The sequence below is a fragment of the Benincasa hispida genome, chromosome 11, assembly GCF_027475165.1.
Source record: "Benincasa hispida cultivar pf3 chromosome 11, pf3_genome.v1.1, whole genome shotgun sequence".
Lineage (NCBI taxonomy): Eukaryota > Viridiplantae > Streptophyta > Magnoliopsida > Cucurbitales > Cucurbitaceae > Benincasa > Benincasa hispida.
In genome coordinates this window covers 14,598,908-14,620,557 of record NC_143488.1, presented here as the reverse complement: position 1 = coordinate 14,620,557, position 21,650 = coordinate 14,598,908, and the positions used below count along the sequence as shown (strand labels likewise).

The following is a 21,650-nucleotide window of genomic DNA, read 5'->3' as shown; positions in this document are numbered from 1 at the left end:
CATTAGATGTGAGAAAAAATATATTTTGACATCGAGATGATAATGAAGAACTTCTTGGTCCTGAAGTATCATATCTTAGTGCAATTGGTGCACTTATGTATCTTGCTAATAATATATTGTATTTTTAGTAAATTTATTAGCAAGATACAGTTATTCTCCAACTAAAAGACATTGGAACAGAATTAAGAATATACTCTATTTTCTCCGAGTAACGATTGGTATGGGTTTGTTTTATTTAATCGAATTTTGATCTGGTTGATTATGCAGATTTTGGATATTTATCTGATCTACACAAAACTATATCTCAAACATGTTATCAATTCACACGTGGAGAAACTACTATATCATGGTGATTTGTGAAATAGACCATAACAATCACTTTCTCAAATCATGCTAAAATTTTTGTACTTCACGAGACTATCTACACTTGTGATCTTGAAGAAAATTCTGACATCACTATTCAACAAATTTATTCAAAGGATAACCCGACGAACTTATTTACAAAATCATTACCTACAACAACCTTTGAAAAATTGGTGCACAGCATTGGAATGCAGACTTTGAGATCTCAAGTCATGTTTCCAGGGGAGTAAATATACTGTATTCTTTTTAAGAGTATTAGATTATATGAAATATGTACTCTTTTTCGTTCACTAGGATTTTTTTTTTCAATGGATTTTTTTCCTAGTAAATATTATAAAAATATACTATATTTCATATGTATATACTAAGGGGAGTATTATAAATATTATTAAAAAATAGATGCCTATTAGATACTTATACTTAGTGTCCATTGAACATGTGTTATATCCCCATTTTTTCAAAGTGTTGTCCATGTGTCTTGTAAATACTCATAATTAGTGTCCATGTAATCTATTTTTTAAGACATACATTTGACAAATTCCAAAAACTTTGGAAAAAGTGGAGAAATCCATGATTTGTTATTTATTTTTTTTATTTTATATATTTATATATATTATGTTTAATTCATTTTAATATTTATTTATTTCATATATTTATTTATTTTAATATTCTATTCTATTCGCATTCATGTTCCTTTTATGTTCCTCAAATTCACAATATAAACTAATATTATTTTGGTTAAATTGTCGGCTGAAATATTGAAGTCATACTTTTAAAGAAATATCGATGGAAATAACGATTTTGACCTTTTTTTTTCTTTTTTTTTTAACATTACAGTTTCCAAACATAGTGAAGAAGCAATGAAGTAACAATTTTATCTATTAATTTTAATAGGTCACAATTTAGCCCCCTATACTATACAATTGTAACATTTTAGTCCTTATCGTAAAAAATATTATGACTTAATGAAATCTCTTAAATGTTGATTGATAAATCGAGTTTTAAAGTTCAATGGTTAAATCATTACAAAATAAGATGCTATGAACAAAAGGATGGCACCACAATCTTCTAGTAAAGAATTGATTGAACACATCTTTCAGCAAAAAGAATTACAGTGTTGAACGATTGTTGTTTTGTTTCAGACTTTCAGTAGTAGTCACAGTAAGAGTAAGGGTTAAAAAACCTATATTACTAGCCACTAGTGCTCATCATTTTAATGAAGGGGACAAAGTTGTTCCAGTTCTCATGCCAAAAAATTTTTTCAGTCATTCTAAAATAAGTGAAGGATTTAACGGCATCAGCTCCTGGATGACAACAATTGGTATGAATTTGCCAGAACCCAGCCTGCATCCAAATTCATCATAATCAAATGAACAAAGTTTAAATTTATTAATATAATCTAAAGAAAACTAAGGGTTCGTTTGATATGTTTTTTCAGATTTATTGAGTTCAATAAATGTGTTTGATAGACAATCTGGATTCGATTTTTGTAAAAACTGCTTTCAAATTCTGAAAGCAACATTTACCTTGTCAAACCGTTCTTTTGTGTTCCTTCCTGTCAAATGAATAAAGTTCTGTTCTGAAGCATCCACAATCTAAGTTGGAAAACAGACAAACATTCAGAATACCGTTTGAGATCAAATCAAACATTGATGATGATCAAATGAGACACCAACCTGTTTGAGCAATCCCTCTGGACTGCAGAAACAGGACAACGGTGTTTCAGTGTCCCTCATTTCTAAGCACCTGCTATTAAAAACTTCAAACAGATGAACATCTAAGAGAAACAAAGATGCTGATATGAACTTCAAAGACAGAATCTTACGGAAAGTGTAAAGCAGCACCATGACGGGACAGCATCGAAGTAACAGGATCGTAACCGTCCCTGGTGTCTGTATTGTAGTAACCAGCAGTAAGTTCTGCAGCATGAGAAAATGTCTTGTACCACCAGTATATACCACCAAGCTTAGCCACTAATAAAACAGAAGGATGCTTGGTTTCTAGAAACTTCTTCAATATTTGAGCTGCCTTCCCAAGAATAGCATCAGCATGATGAATCAATCTCTCACTATACCACTCCTACAAACAACTTCTGCCATATAAGCATCAAATGCTCGAGCGATAATCCAGTTGGTAAACAAGGATAGATTGAAGGAATGTCCAGAAGAAGAAAACTATGGTACTTAAAATCAAATGTGATCGTTTAGCAGCAGTTTGATAAAATAAAAGCAACGCTTTCATACTTTGTAAAAAGCTTTTGTTAGTGAGGAAGTTCTAACAAGAAATAAGAGGCATCTTTGTTAGGTTGTGATACGTACTAGGAAAAAATGTCCATATTCAGAGAGAAAGCTTCCCTCTCCCTCTACAAAAAAGGGAGCCCCAGAAGGTAAGCTATTGTAATCGCCAGCATTTCGTGGGCCTCGGTTTCCCCACTGAGGCTTGCCTATTTGGCGTGCAGCCGTCTTCAATTCAGCCAACCTGAAAGAATAGCAACCTTTCCATAAGTGAACTGAAGGTGAGGGTTCACTAAGTTGAAAATCATGAAAATAAAAAGCTTCTGACTTACATGTATTTGTCATAGCACTGAAACTCACCAATCCCTGGAAACTTCCATCTTCCATCATTAAAAGGATGTGCAGGATACCTGTAAAAGGTTCCTCCATATAAACCCTCAAGCAACACCTTCAAATTTCTAGTTTAGATATCAATAAAGGTACCTAAGCTCTCCAGAAGGACCAAGACCAATGCTTATTTCCTGTATCAAGTCTCCAATTAAGCGATCAAATTTGGTAACAAAGTTCGATATGAAGTCTTCATAGCACTGGAGGGCAGTTCGTCCACAAAAAAGTGGCAAATCATCCACTCCAAGAGTAAGGTAATCATCATTGGTCCTTCCCTTTTGATCTTGGTAGTATATATCTTTGTTGCGAGCACCAACCTGGCAGAAAAAATATTCAGCATAGTTGAATTTCCAAGACCATATATCAGAGGTAAAGATGTGATCTCATTTGAAAAGAGGTTGTTAGATTACAGCATTAATCGTACTTTCGGCAGAATGCTAGAAAGTAGAACAAGAAAATGAAGAAAACCAACTTTGAGATTCTAAAAGTTAATTCTAGTAGTGTAAAGATGTCTTGAAAATCTAGGCTATTTTAAACTTTTATAGATCAAAATAGTCCTAGCATACAAGAACCAACCTCCAGAATCCATAGCGGAAGACTCACACCCTCTTTCCCTTTAGATGTTGAGCGCATGTCTGAATGAAATGACAAGGCAGCATGCAACTTCAATCCTGTCTCGGATATCGATTTAAAAAGTCCTTCATAGAGCGACCAATTGTAGGTCCAAGGAGTGAAACGCTCTACAACCCCCCACCAAACCTCAACTGCTACTCCATGTACACCAGCAAGCTTGAGTGCCCTCAGAGACGCTCTTATAGCCTTCATTCTAAAGCGAAAAGTGAGAGACATATTAACTATTTCAGAAAGACCAAAGTTACAAAAATCTGAAGATCAGCACGATTTATTATATACATACCTACCTAACTCAAACTCAAGAAAATATCATAATAAAACATGGCAAGACTTCACTTTACATCCTGTCAACTCTATAAATTCAATTTATCGCCACATTTAAACATGATACGTATTTGAAAATCCACAAAGCAGCATAACAGATGAGATAGTGACTAATAATACAGAGGCTTACTTTTTTATCCTCATATCCCCAGAAGGATCTGTGTCAAAAATATCAACAGGCAGCATCACATACACTGGGATTGTTTTAGGTCTTGATGAGTTAACTATTATTCGTCTTGATTTCTCTCGGGCATCCATGCTGAAAAAAAACACCAATGAAAATGTGACATCTTGAGACCAATGAACAAATGAGTCTATTGAAGTACAAGAATTGAGAGATATCCCTACTAATAATTGTTTATACAACTGATCACTTTCTTCGTTGTTTCAATGAGATCATGAATTTTTTTTGAGAATGCTAGTCAACAATGTCACTTGTCATTGAAAATCACTGTTCATTCTAACCAAGCAAAACTAAACAATAAAATAGCAAGAATCAACCAAGTAACTAACAAAGAGTTTGAGGTGGATTTTGAGAGTAATGATTTTAACTTTTCATTATCCAACCAAACACCTTGAAAAGAACTTCCAATTAACTAAAGAAATCTTCAAAATAGACAAAACGAAGCACAATTTCTACATCTATATCCATTCCTTTTATTTTACCCTGTAATGAAACTAAGACAAACAGCAGCAACCAAAAACATAATCGAACTCAAGAAACGCAAAATTAAGAATGCAAGTGATCGATAAACACAAGAACTCCGACCTTTTTCGTCATCAATTTCTCCTCATCTTACTACCGTAACATCAAGAATCTTCAAGATTCCCATCCAAATCAAAGGAAATGGACAGACAATTTAACCACAAGAAAACTAGGAAATGCAAGATTTATACCTGATAATGCAATTATTGTTACGGGAACTCAATCGCCGTCGATTGACAAAATCAATCCTATACAATGGATTAGTTGAAAAACTGTGAAGATTCGTCTTCTGTAACCTAACTTGTCTGGGAAAACAGCTTCTCATTTCAGGGTACCGGTACACGAGTCCTCCAGCTTCCGCCATAGCCATCAAGAAAGAGAAATTGGAAATAAGAGAGAAGCAAGAATCGTTGGAAGGATTTGCAGAAATGGAAGAATGGATTGAAGAATTGAAATCATGGAACTAAAATAGTGAGAATTTTCTTTGCAGTTGTGTAACAACTTGAACATGGAAGTTCGTTAGGGGAAAAAAACCATCAAATTTCCAAGAATTTAACTAACAAGTAACAAGTATAACGAGCATCTGTTCAGAAAAATATATATATCTCGGATTTGAGTTTCGAGATTGTGCAAGTATAACTAATTATTTTCTAAAAGCATATTTATAAAGAAAAAAAATTAAAAAGAAAATCAGCCTTTTTGGGATTTTCTTTTCTTTGTATGTATACTCCAAATTAAGAATCTATGATTTCGATGCAAAAAGTTTAGTTGGTTTTTCTTTCTTATTCAATCGAGTTTGCTTAAATGTCGGAATTGTATCGACAACGAAATTTAACCCTTTGTTGAGGATGTTCGAACTCTTCATCGATGTGGCATTATTAGATTTCTTCTTTAATCTTTAACTTTGTAATTCTATTATTGACAGTTTGACTTGTCATATACGTTGAAATGATATATTTGGTATGTGGCTTGAAGTTCACTACCTATGGGTCAACATCGTTCTATCTTGGGATTTATTAACCATTTGTTATTGTTTCATATCTCTATGTATACATATATATTAAAAAATAAAATTTTATAAAAATCGAAATAAAAAAGGCAACCCGACTCCACTTAAGTCTAGAAGGGGAAAAAAATTCGTAGGTTAAATAACATTTTGTTTACTTTTAGTAGGAATTCAGTACTTGAATTTTAATTTGTAACAATTTTATATCCATATTTTAAATTGATAAGAATTTAGTTTATTAACTTAAGTAGGTAACTAACTAATCTCTATATTTCAAAATTGGTAACAATTTAATCTATATTAAAAAAAAAACTCACAAAGCAAGTATCAATATGTATTATGTAATTAAATGACTTAGATTTTGTAGTTAATATTTGATATTCTAATCCGTTTATTTATTCAGATATATAAGAGTTAATTTGAGCATAGTTGATCAACTAGTTTATCCCTATCACTTTGATCAAAAAGTCAAAAGTTCGTGAACTGTTATATATATGTGTGTATATGTAAAAGAAATCTCATAAGATCTTAATAATACTTTTTTATTATGATTAATGTTGCTAAGCTTGATTCCAAATTTATTTTTGTAGATGCTAAGATTTGTTCGTTCAAGCAACGATAAATATTATAAATTTTTTCGTGAATAAATTTAACAACAAAAGTCTATGAATATTAAGGCATTTGCAAATATAATTCAGGACTAGAGGATCTAAAATTATAGTTTGTATAGTAAGACATACATACTAATTACTTTTTTTTAGTACAATTGAAATAGAAGGATTCGAACCACACTCCCGTAATTTCTAGGACGGTGGTAAACTCATAAATAAAAATTAAAAGTAAGAAAGTAAGAAAGAAAAAGGCTATATAGAAAAAATAGGAAAAAAAAAAGAGAACCAAATGGTGTTATAATTATCTATACAAATTAATAATAATTGTACTATAAAGTCTCACGGAGTCTTATGAAAAATTCTTAAATTAAAAAAATGCAATTATTTGAAACAAATAATAATAATGAACTTTATGAAAATCTTGATCGGAGAGCATCCAATCCACACTATGAAAACGAATAGAAATATTATTATACTCTAGCATGAATACTACTCTCATTAATTTGATTGTCACGTCGCCAACATCATGTAATAATTATGTTAGGTGAAGGACGGATTTAGTATGGGTATGAAAAGCTCGAGTATTCCTCAACTTTATACTCTTTATATAATGTATATACAAAACCATTAACTAATTTAGTTGTAAATTTTACTTCTAACCCCTTTAGACTTAGGTTCAAGTCTTGTTCATTATATTTATTTTTATTAAATTATATGAAACCCTTCATCAACAAAATTTCTAAATTTGTCAATGTGTGAGATCCCAACAACATTAAATAAGCATTTATGATAGGAAAAAAAATCTTAGTGTAACCACGAAAAGTACAAAATACCATTTTTTTTTTTTTTTGACCTGATAACACAATGTCATGCTACAATTAATCACCTAAATTCATATATGACAATTTTTTTCCATCTAGAATATTATTACATTCCAATTTATAAGTTCATAGTAGAAAGTATTTAGGCCTATGACTTATGAATAACAATATTGTTTTATCATCTTAGAAGATGTTTATTAAGTATTATATATATATATAATGGACTATGAGAGGAGAATCTTTACATTCCTATTTTGTTCTTATACCTTTTAATAATTCTTACATTGCCTTTTGTTAGTACTAACTCGAGTTGAAGTTGGTTATCTTTCGTGGAAGGATATGATCTGCTTATAATAAATATGAAACATCATGATTTAACAATTGAGAATATGTTTAAACGAATAGCCACATCTTTTTAATCCCGTTATAACTATTTTAGTCAAGGTAGTATATCTTTGCATATGGGTATGATCTAAACTATAGAGATATGAAACGTCATCAAGATATCTTTGGATAGATAGTCACAACTTTTGCCTTATTACAGCTATTCGAGACGAAGTGGTGTACTTTTTCGTGTATGGTTGTGATCCACACCATATATATAAAACATCACAAACAAGGAAGATATATGTTTGAATAGACGCTATTTCTATTTAAATTTTTAAAAAAGAAAAACTATTTTGTTTTTCTCTCAAATAATTACAACTATTTAGATAGACAATGTGAAAGACTATTTCGTTAAGTAGAATCTTTTAAACATATTTTTTTATATATTAAAATAAAACTATAAATTTCACGTCCATCAACATCTTCTTCACTAGTACAACTAAAAGGAGATTAAAAAGTATGATTTGTTTATTTTAAAACCACTCTCTTTTCATTTCTACTGTAAAAAATAAAGTTGATTTTCATCTATAATTTTCTAAAAATAATTGTTTCTTTGATAACAATATACATGAGATATACTCGAGAGATATAAAAGCGGTGTATTATCTTGATATCATATAGTTTTCTTCATCACTAAAATGGGGGAACTTTGTATAAAAGAAACTAATACTATTTCATTATTCAATTAGATCGAAGGGTAAATAATACAACTTTAATGGTGAAAATACTCATTGTATACAAGTTTTTCTCTTTTAACTTTCAAGTTTCAAGTTTGTGTATTTGTTAATCTCTATAATTCTTTAAAAAGTGTTTAATATGTATTTGAATTTCTAATTTCTTTTTCATTATATCCCGACATTTTTATTTTTATATCTACTAGATCTTTGATCTATTCCATTTAAACTCACATGTTTACTAAATACAAAATTAAATGTTTAAGGTCTTATTTAAAAAAAAAAATCAATTTAGGTCTAATAAATCAACTTAATATTTAAAAAAATGTAATACTTCAAGAATTTATCAGACATAAAAACCGAAAGTTCAAGGATCTATTAGACAATTTTAAAGTTCAAGGATCTATTAAACATAAACGTAAATATTTAATGATTAAACTTGTAATTTAACATAGATGGACTAAATTATGTAGACATAAAATGGGTAATTTAATTGTCAGATTAAATTACGTATTTGACACAATATAATTTAGTCCATATACACAACATAAACGTAAGAAAAATTGTGGTTCAAGTGTGAAATATACCATATACACAATATAGAAAAAAGTAAGAGTAAAACTCAACAATAATCTCTCTTTTGAGGTCAGAGATTTAATCATCATTTTGCAGTTGTTATTTAAATAAATAAATAAAAGATAATACTTTGGTATATCCTAAGATGCATCCATCTATCTTTATGCATCCCTCACATCACTCAACAATATATATATATATTATAAAAGAATAAAAGAATTTGTCACATGGTAAATTATGATTAAACAATTTGATAGGATACACAAAAATAGGAGTTGTCCGAAATATACCATATTTTTAATAAATAAATAAATTAAAATTTCTTACGTGGCATGAGTTATCCCAAAATGGATAAGAAGAGAAGTATCTATCAAAGGTCAATGTATTTGCATGATTGGCTACCACCATTTTACCTTATTTATATCATTTTAAATATCCACGTCAATAAAAGGTTGAATTCTCTATCTTTATAAAAAATATCAACGAAATAGTCAAACTAATATTAGAGTATAGTTTAACCGATTAAGACATATATTTTTATTATAAGATTAAATATTCAATGATGAAATATTATTTTTGTTTAGCAATTATGGATCTAGTTTTCGATAATATTATATACAATAGTTAGCTTTTATTTCTTCTAGTTTTGACTACAAGTGTTAGTCCTTCTTTTTTATCTGGTTTGGCTCACTAATTTGATTTGGATGAAGTTGGTTAGGCATGCATTCTACTAAGATATTAAGAGAAGAGAAAACTAACCCTTAAAGTTTCACGCCTTCACGAAAATTCTCTCTGATTTGAACAACAACACCTCTTTGCTCAAACCACAAAAATCTTTCCAAAATACGTTTATGATAGGAATAAACACTACCACTTAGAGATCTTATTATTCTCTAATAACTAGGAATTGGATGTGTGGGCTCCAAACCTGGTTTTTGGTAGAGGAAATTTTACAGAAGAGATTGTAAGTATGAGAATTTAATGTTGTCACGTTGATTGTCCGTCCCCAAATCAATCTTCGTGATTCCAGACCTTGAAATTTCCTTTTCTCTGTTCTCAAATAGTTTCCTTACTCTCCAAAATCGAATTTCCTTCTTGACTCTCGAAAATGCGCTAACTCTAACCACATACTTCAAATATAATGTTAAATATCTTTAATTTGCTTTTCACAATAGTCATTATTAAAATTTACATATTTATTGAAGGATTTCATCTCTCTTTCACTCTTTTCAATATGTTTCCAGTAGTTTCACCCCAAATAAAGATCTTGAATGAAAAAAACAATATTAAACAAACTTTCGAACTTGGAATCCTTATCAAATTAAGAATTTTTATTTAAATTATAATATTCAAATTGGTCAAATTTGAATCAAAAGTTAAGTTAGATAAATTTTGAATTTGATTGAATTTGAATGAAATTTTCATCCCAAATCATAGTTAATCTATCGTAATAAATAAATGATCATATTTAATCTATTTTTATTGATAAAAATACATTATATTAATGTAATTAAGGATATTTTTAAAAATATTAACTAATTTTATTATTAAATAAGTTAGAGATAGATATATATAATTATGACTGAAACATTGGGGCGTCCAGTTGCTGTGGTGTAGTGGTTATCACGTTAGTCTTACACACTAAAGGTCCCCAGTTCGATCCTGGGCAGCAACATTTTTATTTTCTTTCTTCTTTATTTATGCATATCAATATATATATATTACCAAAATGGTTAACTTTTCTTTTTAATAACCACTTTCATTGTTTTTTTTTTTTTTAATTATTATTTCTATCTAAAAAAAATAAGGAGCATGTGCTAGAATTGTAATCATTTATCTAAATCTAAAACCCAGGAAAACAATTATTTTTCATGATAGGGACTAAAACGACTTGTAAGCTACTAGGGCTAAACCATTACTTGTTAAATTAAAGGATCAAATTGTTACAAATTTGAAATTAACAGAGACTAAATCATTATCAAATAAAATTCAAAGACTAAATTATTATTTTTATAAAGTTCAAGGATCAAAAATGTATTTTAGCCAAGGTTTGAAATATCGATGTCAACATAAATATTAGGTCTCGATTTTATTAACATATCGATGGAAATTTCAAGAAAAAAAAATATGAAAATTGATGGGAAATGTTATAATTAGTTGGCTTAATTAGTTGACCATTTAATCACAATTTCTATAAAGTAAGACAACATTTAGATGCATATTTTAAATGTGTGTAAACATTCCTGTGAGAGCATAAATTTAAAAAAGAAATAGAAAAATAATTACATAAAGTTTAAGAATATTTTGAAGTGAAATTATGTGGAAATTACGAAAGTTTTGATGGTAAAACAAAAAAGAATTCATAATTCAATTTTGAGATGAAATAATGTGAAAATTCAAAGAAAAAAGTTTTAATGATGTTAAAAATAAATATAGATTTTTTTTTGTAGTTTTTTCAAATTCATTTTCTTTATAAATGAAAGTTTTGAGTAAAAAATAAAGCTAAAAATTGATAAAAGTTGGAAATTAGAAAAAGTAATACATAAAAGGCTTAATTCTTTGTCGAAAATAATAGTGGTGTATAAAACTATGAAATGTTTGATGGAAAAAGAAAAATGAATACATAATTCAATTTTGAGGTGAAATAATGTGAAAATTTAAAGAAAAAAATTTGAATGATGTTAAAAATAAATATATATTCTTTTTTTATGGTTTTTTCAAATTCATTTTCTTATAAAATGAAAGTTTTGAGTAAAAAATAAAGCTAAAATTTGATAAAAGTTGGAAATTAGAAAAAGTAACAAAAATTGTGTGTAATGAGATGATAAAATTGAAAATTTTAAATTGCGTTAACGTAGTTAACTAAAAAGTTCGAAATTTTTTTCAAAATATCAAAATTTCTTGAAAATTGCTCGAAATTGAACTTGAGGAGAGAATTGAAATATTCTCAAAATTTATAAATTTCTTGAAATTATATTAATAATGACACGAAAAACGAAATTTTCTCTGATCAAAATTTTGGATCCTTCAGAATCTAGAGATTTTGATGAAAATTTTAAATCATGATTTCAACCTTATTTATATGGTCCAATAAAATTATTTAAATATCCCAAAAACATTATATTCATATAATAAAATTGAATAAAAAAAGAACGCCACATATTCTGTCAAAAAGAATACAATAATCTCACAGCTGTCATAAAAAAGCTCAACATTTGGGCCTAATTTCAAAAGGCCCAAGCGGCCCAAATAGAAAGCCCACTCAAAATAACCTCCACCCCAATCTTGCACTTCCCTGACGCCGACGCGTCGTTTCCAGGCCGCTCCGCCGTTTCCGGTGCTAGGCTAGCCGGAGTCGACATTGGCGGGCTGCTGCTCGACGGGAATATCGACGGTGTCCCCACCGGAGTTCCTCCCGAGATCGGATTTGCCGGAATTTCTGGTTCCACTGGAGTGCCAACCGGAGTGGCCACCGGAGAAGCATCGGAAGGCGGAGGAGACGGCGGCGACGAAACCGGAGAAATTTCACTCACTACCGGACTTACTGCCGGCGAAGAAACAGGCGCCGAAGCCGGAGCCTTCGGGGGAGCTACAGATGGTGGGGTAGCAAATGCCGGAGAAATTGCCGGAGTTATCGCCGGTGGAGAAGCAATCGGAGGTTTCAACGGAGATGCCGAGGGACTCGGCGGCGAAACAACCGGAGAATGCGCCGGAGACGGAGAATGAGCCGTTTTAGTGGGTTTTGGGGCGGCGGCCGGCGAATCATAACCGAAAACGACGCCGGTAAATGGCGAAAACAAAATCAGAACAGTAAACAGAGCAAATTTATCCATGCTCTTCGCCGGGAATTTCACTCTGTTTTCTTGACCGGCCGTCGGGAATATAAAGCTAAAAATGGGATCGAAATTGGGAATGAATTTGAGATGTGAATGGTGAAAGATATATATATATAAAGGCGAAGGTTTGAGAAAAAACTGAACGTTATTAGTTGTTTACAGAAATACTGAAGAAGACGACTGAAATAAATAAATAAATAAAGTGACCGTTGGGGACAGGGGACCGGCTATCACGGGTAAACTAGTCGTTACACGGCAGAGGATTACTGGTTGAGCCAGTCACTTGTTCTTTTTCGTAAGGCTCGTGAACATATGTCGGTTAAAATCAAATTTAATAATTCTTTTTAAATAAAGGAATGTTTGGTGTTTTGTGCTTTGCATGTGATTGTGTCCCAAAAACCAAGTAAATAGATAAATAAAACGGAAATTATTTCAAATGGTTACAAAATATAGCAAAATTTTAGAACTATCAATGAAATACGTGACACTATCAATATCTGATATTGATAGTTCTAAAATTTTGCTATATCTTATAAATATTTTAATTTATTTTTTTTATATTTAAAAACAGTTCTAAATAAAATGGGTTAAACTCATGGTATTATTTTTTTTAATAGCTAAGCTAAGTTTAACTCAACTATAGGCTTTTAATTAAAAATTGAAGTTTTGATCTTCTATCTTTATAACTGATGTACTTAAAAAAGTTTATTTACTTAGATTTTTTCATGAATTCAACGTTGTTATGTAGAATGAATTGACATTGTAGTTTTATCATGAACAAATTATAAAACATAAAAAATAGGAACAAGGTGTAGTGAATATAATAAAAATAATAAACATTTTAAAATTTTAAAAAGCATAAAATATTCATTTATTAATTTAATGTATTAATAAATTATTTTTTTTTAAAAAAAATATTCATATACATCAATATTTTCATCGATATAAAATTGAAATCTCGACGTGTCTATCGATCAACATTTGCATGTATGTGTGGACATCAACATGTAAAACCTTTGTCAAAACACCATCTTAAATCAAAATAAATGTAATTAAAAAAATGAGTAATATTTGAGTACTTTTGAGGATATACTTATCTTCATGCATTCTCTAATCATACATAAAAAATATATTTTTTTAAAAAAAAATGAGAAAGTTTGTATCAATCTCGAGGTTGTAGGTTTGATTATACCCACATCACATCGTAGAAAAAAATAATCCCAACATAATTTAGTTGATAAGTATCATACTAAAGTTTGATAGATTAATTTTTCGAATGGTTGAACTAAAATGACATAAATCAAATTGATTCCTCATCTATTTTTGGACATATAAAGAAATCAAACAGAGATGTGAGGAATCATTTCATTAAATAAATTAATAAACCCTCTAGTAACTAGTTAGCCATATAGGTATTGTTTTAAATGTATGGATCATTTTGCATCCCATTTAAAAGCATTATTTTATATGAATTGGATAAAAAGATTTAGAAAGTTAGATATGGATTTGATGAGGGCAATCATATAAGTAAATAAAAATTTATGTTTTTTTTTCCCTAAAAACTATATTGAATGAATAATAATGAAGTACCTTTTCAAAAAGCGAAAGAAAAAGTGGAACTATAATTGCAATGATAGAAAAAATAAACATAGAAAACTAATTTTTAATTCAAAAATAAGGTTAAATTATAAATTTAGTTCCTATAATTTGAAATTTAGTCTCTATGATTAGAAAAAATTTCTATAAAAAAATCTTTACGATGGATAGAAAATTTTATCAAACTATACGAACTATTTATGAGATCTAAATTGAACCAAATTTGTAATTTAATCAAAATATTAAAAAAAATATATATATATATATTTTTTTCCATTTGTACCAATGCCACAAATAACACAAATCCCATAGTAAGATTCAAAATAGAATACTAAGATCACAGATAGAGCACAATGCTGAGACCCACGGCCAAGCGCAAATAGTCATTAGACAGAGCTTCACGAAGGACAGAAAATTGATCGGCGGGCAAGAGATCCACGGAACACAGATCGGAATAAGGGCAGGTTAGCAACAGGGAAACCATTGGACAGGTCGGCGGATGCAGTTCTGAAGAACGAACAGATCTAGACCATTTTGGTCCTCTGCAAGTAGGTGGCTCCGACTACCCTCGGACAAATCTACCCAACGGTGAAAATCTTCATATGGATGATCTGAATACGTGGCGTGGCGAGAGCGACGACGAAGGTAGGCAGTAGGGGATTGGAGATTTCTCGGTGGGTGTCTGCTTAAATGGGTATTTCAAGACGAGATGGAATATTTTACGATGAGAAAGGACGGATAAAGAGCAACCCACAAATATACCCACATACGGAATGGGACGTATTAATTTAATGGGTATTTCAAGACGAGATGGAATATTAAGAATGTGTTTGGATTGCTTAATAAATAAACTATATAGATAAATGATATACCTTTAATTTATCTTCCCACGACTCATTTGTTGTATCAATAGTTTGTCTCGGATGAATCGTAATTTAAACCCATTTTCTTTCGAAATGTTCTAATCATATTTCCCATCCAACTTAGGCCTCTTTCCTTTGATAGTTTCAACAATATAAACATAGATAAATGTATCAATTACAATATCATTCCAAATTGTTTTGATTTACTTTTCTTTTTCATCTCTATTTGCAACTATATTCATAGACATCTCTAACAAATAAAAATTAATCAATATTAGAAACTCTAGTACAAAAATCAAATTTGCTCAACATCTCTTCTTTTTTCTTTTTTCTTTTTAAGAAAAACATCGTTATATTGTAAACTATCCGAAAAAAAAATCAGCATAAACATCTAAGATAAATGCAAGAAAGGTTTATATTTAAGAGATGACAAATTGAAATAGGAAGAAATTCGCAACAGAGATTAATATATAGAGGTGAATCAATTTTGCATCACCAATTTCCTAATCAAACAAGAAAGAACACCATCAAACCAAAACAAACCTCAAAAAATAAGAAAAACACAACCAAAAGTAAACCCGAGCATAAAAGAGAAACAACGATCTAAATCTAATCTCAAATTAAAGCAAAAACTAACATCAAATCGATCTCATTGAGAAGTTCTGGGGCAAAATGAAAAAGATAGAGAGCAATTGGATAGATTTCCGATCAATCACTAAAAAATCTATTTTCTTAAAATAGGGGTTTGAGTGTTTTCCTCAAAATGACTTATTTTTCAAACTCATTTCTAAGGAAGGCATTTAAGAAGTAGCCAAGCATCACAAATATTTTCAAAATGACTTTTTTCTTTTTCAAATTTAAACACTTCAAAAAGTTATCTAAGCACACCCTTAACTTTTGAAAATTCCCTTAACGATTTGCTATCTATTGGAAGTAAATATAAATAGTTGGAAATCTTTTTTTTTTTTTTTTTCACGTTTATTTTGTATTGATTTAATTTTTTAAAACAATTTTCTTTTTGTTAAATTTGATCTAAAAGTTCTTCTCAATTTAAAGCATATCAATCTTTAAAATATTATCTTATAATAAATTTGATATTTAATATTAATATAAAAGTAATGAAAACTTTTTTAGTCCTTGAATTTTGAAGAATATGTATGTTTTGTCTTTGAGATTTGAAAATGTATTTTTTTTAGTCCTCGAATTTTTTTAAGAATGTGTGTATTTGATTCTTATGTTTTCAAAATATACATTTTGTTAAGAAAAAGTAGGTTTAAAAGTCATTGTAGTAATTTTCTTTATTATTTCAAATTAGAAATTTTATTTTAAAAATTTACCTCCTCTCGAAAATTATTTTTCTAACTTATTTTTCTAATGTAAAATGTAATGCAATTATTTAAAATAATAATAATAAATATTTTAAGGATCTTTTAAATTTATTCTTAAAAATTTGAAATTAAAAAAGATATATCTTGAAAACCAAGAGACCAAACGTACCTAATTTTAAAAACTTGAGAACTAAAAATGTATGTTTTGAAAACCAAACACACTTATTCTTCAAAACTTGACCATTAAAAGGTGGTTTTTCCAAAACAAAAATAATTAAAATAATATGTCTACTTTGATCATCAAGCTAAATCACAACACTTTATTTTTTATTTGCAAAACACTATAATATGGTTTTAATTTTTAGATTTAAAACTAAAAATTTCCAAACATCTCGTTTTCTGAAAAATAAATCCGGCAACAATTATTTCAAAAACTATAATCATTTCAAACTAGAACCTTAGTCCATGTATTTTGAAAGTTAATCATAGATCTTTAGTTTTTAGGTTGCGGTTGGCATGCAAAATTGAAGTAAGTTTAGTTGAATTGAGTTGTTATTATTCTTATTTTTATTCTTATTATTATTGAAGCCCATGTTTGGAGTGCAAAATTGAGTTGAGATGGTTTAAGAAGTCTATGTCTTGAGTGTAGAATGAAGTCGGATTGAGTTAGGATAGTTTTTCTTTGTAACCTAAAAAAGGTGTGATTTTTTATAGCATGTTTGTAATTTTTTGTTCAACTATTCACTTACACATACTTTCCCAATTTTTCAACAATCATAAGTAGGGGTGATCATCGACCGGTCAGGATCGATTTTCCGACCAGATCGACGCCGAACCAAGTATAATCGATTCTAAACCTTGTCAAACCGATCCAACCGTCGTCTGAGAAAAAAGCACAACCAGCTGACCGATCGGTTGGTTTGGTCGATTTTGGATTTTTTTCTTTTTAAAAAAAATATTTAGACAATCTAAGTGAGTTTTATAAATTTTCAATAGTCTAAATTAGACTTAGAAAAAATGCTATATTTAATTTTTTATATTTTACCACTTAGTTGTTAGTGCTAAGTAGTTAGTGCTTTTAGGTAAAAATTATATTTAGTTATAAATCGTTATCATTATAAATAGAAAATTTCTAGTATGCTAGAAATAGGAAGTAGAAACAGAAAAGAAAAAAAACAGGGCAGTGGAACTCCAATTGACGGCTGTGGCTTCATTTTTAGATAGAAACAGAAAGTAGAAACCCTAGACAAGGCACGTGTGACGTGATAGTGATTTTTTTTAAAAAAAGCACATATCGGTCGGGTCAGACCATCTTCACCAACCGACGTGGAAGTCGATTCAAATAATGCCAAACCGACTCCGACCAAACTTCACTAATCACCGTCCGTCCGACTCGATTTCGACCGATTTGGATCGGTCGGATCGGATCGATTTTTCGGTCTGTCATGTTCACCCCTATTCTTAAGATGTTTATTCAAGAACTCTAAATATATTTTATCATTTTTTACATGTAATCCTTGCATGTGATATATACAAAATACTATTCTTTATATGATCAACAAACTTATAACATAATTTAATAATTGTGTAAAATATGAGTTGAACGTGTACAACAAATAAATAGGCATTAATAGTTTATTTATGAATCTGAATAGAACACTCAAGAACAAGACAAAACACATTTCTATAAACAACAAAAATGAAAAAGAATAAATAAAGAGCACGATATAACCAAAATGAACCAAAAGCAAAATATAAAAACAAAAATCATAATATTTAAACTATCATCAGAGCCTAATTTTAGACTCAATTCTTAAAAACAACAAAGGGTAAGCATTAACCTAGAGCTAACAAAATGAATTTATAATTAGTCCCAAGGATAGAATGTTTAAGAAATTATTTTTTAAAAAAAAAATCAAACAAAAAGAAGTAAAAAAAACCAACTAAAAAAATTTAGGAAGCAAAGTAACGATTCAACATAATTTATAATTGTTATAAAAATTATAAAATGCATATTTATTAAATAAAAATAGATTAAATTCATGGCCTATTATTATTATTTATCTACGTCATTATAATTTTATAAAATTAAAAAGACTTAAACCTCCATCAGCTGCCCATCTTCATTTTATGGAGGATAAAATGGAGATTTCGCCGTCATGGTGATTGGTAATGGTAATGAATGTAGTAGTGTATAGTGCTGGGCCCAATCAAAGCCAATGGGCCGGGCTGGGCCATCTACCTGGGCCGACCCGTAGTAGTAAACCCAGGCCCATCCCAACGCGGCCCATTAGAACCATAAACATTCGGAGGCATCATCGTCATCCCCATCCCATCCCCGAATTCCCCACCGCCGTCGAAAAACGTACTATTGGCAGCTGCGGCGGAGTTAGCGGCGGCGTTGGCGGAGTCACGTGACGCAAGCGTGGTCCTCTCGCCTTCAATTTCTCGAAACCGTTGGAGATAAAACTTGAGAGGATCGACATAGTCCTCGAACCCTAAGGTCGCCATAGCCCAGAGCAAATCGTCGCCGTTGATCGTCTTTCGCTTCTCGTTGTGGCACTTCTCGGAGGCTTCGCCGGTGACGAAACTGATGAACTCAGAGACGCATTCTTGGACGGTTTCTTTGGCGTCTTTTGAGATCTTGGCGTTCCCAGGGAGAGCCTTTTTCATGATCCGGCCGACGTTGGCGATCGGGAGGAGGCGGTCGTGCTCACGTGGAGAGGGAGATTTCTGGCAGCCGCCGCCGGAATCGTTGTCGGAATCCGCCATGGAAAGGGAAGGAGGAATTAGGGTTTCTGGATTGGTAAAGTGAAGAGGTGAATAATATGGGTGTGAGATTTTTGTAGGGGATGGAATAGGATGGGAAAGTTGCCAAGTTGCTAAATGCTACCAATGGAGAAGGAAAAAATAAATGTTAAATTCCTAATTTGCTTCCAAAACTAGGACTGGAACCACAAAAAAAAAAAAAAAAAAAAACCAAACCAATCCAAACGAGTTTGGTTTGGTTTTTTAGTATAAAATTGAAAATCTTAGTTTATATTTGACGAAAACAAAAAAGTATGGGTTCGGATCAGTTTTTTATTAGAAAAATCAATCAAACCAAACCGATCCAATGGTATATATATATATCCTTAAAAATAAATTATCTTTTAGTATTTTAATTATTATGGTGTATGTATATTTGTTGTTTAAAAAAAAACTCATTATTGTGGTCTTGTTTGTTTTTTTATTTAGAAAACTGCAAAGAAAAAAGGTCGATTTTCAATTTATGAAAAAGGAAATAGACCCGATTTTAATTTTAAATTAGTAAAAAGGATCAATTCAAAACAAAGGGTAATAAAAATAAAAATTGGAAGAAAAACGGAAATACCAAAAATCGAGAACCAGATAATAAACTAATCCAATGATTTTGTTCTTTGTTGGAAATTAGTTTGGATATCTTCTTTGTAAAATCAATTGGTTTGGTTTGGTTCTTGGTTGACCTCAAAACCGACAAAATCAAACCCGTTATCACCCATATCCAAAATTTTAGATATTTTAACAATCAATTTTGCAACCATTGATTTATTTGCTGAGAAACCTTTTAAACCAACTCAATGACTAAAAGAGTATTTATTTTCTTTAATTTTTCTTGTATGTGATTTTTTTGTTTAATGACAAGTTTATGCCTTGCTAAGGTTTTTTTATTTATGAAAATGAAGGTTATAAATACTATTTTCATCTGTTGAATTCTTTGTTTTATTACCATTTTTAGGAGTTTTAAAAAATTAAACCAAAATTTGAAAACTATAAAAATAGTTTTAAATAACTTATTTTTGCTTTTAGAATTTGGCTAAACGTTCAAGTTTGTAATTTGGAGTTGGTGGAGTGAATATTATAATCTATTTCATGTTTAGGGCTCCAAATATAATAGTGGTGTTTACAACTATTTATAACCTATAATTAATTAAATTAGTTTGCGCCACAACAGAGACTATAACCCACGTACTATAGTGATAAAGATGAAAGGGTAAAAAAACAAACACAATTTTTAAAAACAAATAAGACCTCATTTGGTAACCATTTCACTTTTGATTTTTTGGTTTTGAAAACTGAACCTATTTTCTTATGTTTTTCTACTATGATTTGTATATTTCTTTAGTAAAAATATTGAATACTTAGCCAAATTCTAGAAACAAGAACAAATTTTTAAAAACTATTTTTTTTAATTTTCAAATTTTGGTTTGATTTTTGAAAACATGATAATAAGTAGATAAGAAAGAATTTTAAAAATTAAAAACAAAATAGTTACAAAATCAAGCATAAATGGCAACTATATAGGCCTTACTAATTTCTCAATTATGTGTAAAATAAATTTCACACAAAATTAATATTTTAGGGGTCTATTAAACTTTTTTTTTTTTTTAGTACAAAGTGTAATTTACTCTTTTTTTTAAAAAAAAAAAAAATTCATGACTCCCTATTTAATTTTATGTAGCTTTCTTTGTAAGAAACGGTGTATGCATGGAAGCTTAAATGAATTTATTTTACCTATTTTCAATGCTAATGTGTAATTTACTTTTCTTTCAAAGAACATGCTTGAAATACCAATTCTATGAAGATTAGTAATTTTTGTAATGAATTAATCCCCAACCTACAATATTAAGATTTTTTTTGTATGAAATTAGAATATAATATGATGAGCATTGATAATTCCCTTCTGTTTAATTAATCTATACTACTTATTAATGCTATTTTTAAAAATATATATATACTTTTATGATCTAGATGTTATAGATTTACCGAAGATTTTGAAATTAAAATAAATAATTTTTATATTGGTTTAAGATTTGACGATTTATTATTGTTATTGGATTTAATTAACAACTTTTGTTGCTTGATTTAAGGATCCGTTGTGCAAGATTTGGACAAGGGCATTTTTGTACTCGAGGTTTTGTTGAAAATAAGATTTTTTGGGGTTGGCCATTTTTGCAATTAGTTTTTTTTTTTCCTTCTTTTTATTAAAATTGGCCAATTTCTCAGGATTTTCTCCTAAGCAACAACTAGTTTTCGCTTGACCTGAAACAGTAAATTTCACGTCATATAATCTGACACTTCCCTCACTTGTTAATTATGAGGGGGTTTAAATATAGTAGCTCTTGGACCATTTGCTCCAATATCATGTTAAATCATCGATTGACCCAAAAATTTAAACTAACGATGGAAGATAAATTTGCATTATAATATCTAACATTGACCTTGGACATGTTTTACAATCGCCCCTAATCTAGCCCAATCTGTTAGGATGAAAATAATGTCGACA

General features: G+C 29.9%; 2 protein-coding genes, 1 non-coding gene and 1 pseudogene across 5 annotated transcripts; 1 reads left to right on the top strand and 3 right to left on the bottom strand.

The window, feature by feature from the left end:
* Nucleotides 1-1,416: 1,416 nt before the first annotated feature.
* On the bottom strand, nucleotides 1,417-5,402 carry BAM4 (beta-amylase 4). 2 transcript variants are annotated; one of them, XM_039049195.2, is made up of 10 exons: nucleotides 4,839-5,402; nucleotides 4,072-4,200; nucleotides 3,561-3,810; nucleotides 3,081-3,301; nucleotides 2,930-3,007; nucleotides 2,682-2,841; nucleotides 2,189-2,442; nucleotides 2,040-2,112; nucleotides 1,890-1,958; nucleotides 1,417-1,707 (listed from the first exon to the last, which is right to left on the bottom strand). In XM_039049195.2, exons 1-10 carry the CDS (start codon nucleotides 5,015-5,017, stop codon nucleotides 1,555-1,557), a joined length of 1,566 nt encoding a protein of 521 aa, XP_038905123.1. In that variant the 5' UTR covers nucleotides 5,018-5,402; the 3' UTR covers nucleotides 1,417-1,554. The 2 variants fall into 2 exon arrangements, with proteins under 2 accessions (XP_038905123.1, XP_038905124.1); XM_039049196.2 differs by having other exon boundaries at nucleotides 2,040-2,109.
* Nucleotides 5,403-10,324: 4,922 nt separating this feature from the next.
* On the top strand, nucleotides 10,325-10,397 carry TRNAV-UAC (transfer RNA valine (anticodon UAC)). The gene has a single exon. It is a non-coding gene; the product is annotated as a tRNA-Val (tRNA).
* A 1,421-nt stretch (nucleotides 10,398-11,818) lies between these two features.
* On the bottom strand, nucleotides 11,819-12,723 carry LOC120090554 (uncharacterized). The gene has a single exon (XM_039048280.2). The coding sequence runs from the start codon at nucleotides 12,553-12,555 to the stop codon at nucleotides 11,950-11,952; it is 606 nt and encodes a 201-aa protein (XP_038904208.1). The 5' UTR covers nucleotides 12,556-12,723; the 3' UTR covers nucleotides 11,819-11,949.
* Nucleotides 12,724-18,297: 5,574 nt separating this feature from the next.
* Nucleotides 18,298-19,318, bottom strand: LOC120091221 (nuclear transcription factor Y subunit B-3 pseudogene; annotated as a pseudogene). The gene has a single exon (XR_016524661.1). The product of XR_016524661.1 is annotated as a nuclear transcription factor Y subunit B-3 pseudogene (transcript).
* Between the last annotated feature and the right edge of the window lie 2,332 nt (nucleotides 19,319-21,650).

What these genes read in the sequence shown, in the direction of transcription:
- LOC120090554 (XM_039048280.2), bottom strand. Translation starts at nt 12,555, where the DNA reads ATGGATAAATTTGCTCTGTTTACTGTTCTGATTTTGTTTTCGCCATTT.
- BAM4 (XM_039049195.2), bottom strand. Translation starts at nt 5,017, where the DNA reads ATGGCTATGGCGGAAGCTGGAGGACTCGTGTACCGGTACCCTGAAATG. An exon ending in AACAATAATTGCATTATCAG is followed by an intron (nt 4,201 to 4,838) that starts GTATAAATCTTG and finishes GTTTTTTTTCAG; the next exon opens with CATGGATGCCCGAGAGAAAT. An exon ending in AATATGGACATTTTTTCCTA is followed by an intron (nt 2,443 to 2,681) that starts GTACGTATCACA and finishes AGTTGTTTGTAG; the next exon opens with GAGTGGTATAGTGAGAGATT.